Source organism: Myotis brandtii, unplaced genomic scaffold (assembly GCF_000412655.1).
Source record: "Myotis brandtii unplaced genomic scaffold, ASM41265v1 scaffold97, whole genome shotgun sequence".
In the NCBI taxonomy this organism is placed as follows: Eukaryota; Metazoa; Chordata; class Mammalia; order Chiroptera; family Vespertilionidae; genus Myotis; species Myotis brandtii.
In genome coordinates, this window is record NW_005372020.1 from 1,489,399 (window position 1) to 1,490,131 (window position 733).

General features: G+C 67.3%; 1 protein-coding gene across 1 annotated transcript in view; it reads right to left on the reverse strand.

Annotated features, from left to right (window-relative positions):
- Window positions 1-4: 4 nt before the first annotated feature.
- ADORA2A (adenosine A2a receptor) overlaps window positions 5-733 on the reverse strand; it is a gene marked incomplete at its 3' end in the record, with an annotated part of 5,568 nt that continues 4,839 nt past the window's right edge. The window contains exon 2 of the mRNA XM_014533355.1: window positions 5-650. Within this exon, the coding sequence (XP_014388841.1) occupies window positions 5-650 (646 nt within the window). The remainder of the gene's footprint in view (window positions 651-733) is intronic.

Here is a 733-nt window from a genome sequence, read left to right on the forward strand (position 1 = left end):
CCCCCCCGGCCCGGGGGCTGGGGCCGCCCGCCTTGAAGGGCTCCCGCCGCCTCAGGATGTGGCTGCGGATGATCTTGCGGAAGGTCTGGCGGAACTCGCGGATGCGGTAGGCGTAGATGAAGGGGTTCACCACGGAGTTGGAGTGGGAGAGGATGATGGCCAGGTACATGAGCCAGGGCGGGGCGTGCCCGCACCCGGAGCAGAAGAAGGTGAAGCAGTTGACGATGTGCAGGGGCAGCCAGCACAGGGCGAAGAGCCCCACGATGATGGCCAGAGACTTGGCGGCGTGCACCTCCTTCTGCAGCGTGGACCGCGTGCGCCCGCCCGGCAGCGGCTGGCTCTCCATCTGCTTCAGCTGCCGCCGCGCCGCCAGGAAGATGCGCAGGTAGATGCCCAGCATGAGCAGTAGGGGCACCAGGACGCAGGCGAAGAAGTTGTAGTAGACCATGTAGTTCATGGGCACCACTTCCTCGAAGAGGCAGGCCACCTGGCCCTCCCCGCAGACCTGCGAGCGGTTCCCGTCCTCCTTGGGCCTGGGCTGGCCGCAGCTGTTCCAGCCCAGCATGGGCGTCAGGCCGATGACGAAGGACAGCACCCAGCAGATGGCGATGATGCCCTTGGCCCTGGCGCCCGTCACCAAGCCGTTGTACCTGCGGAGAGGAGACCAGCCTCAGGGACCCGCGCGCCACTTCCCGCCTCCTGCCTCAGGTCCCCTCTGGAGGCCACAGGAGAA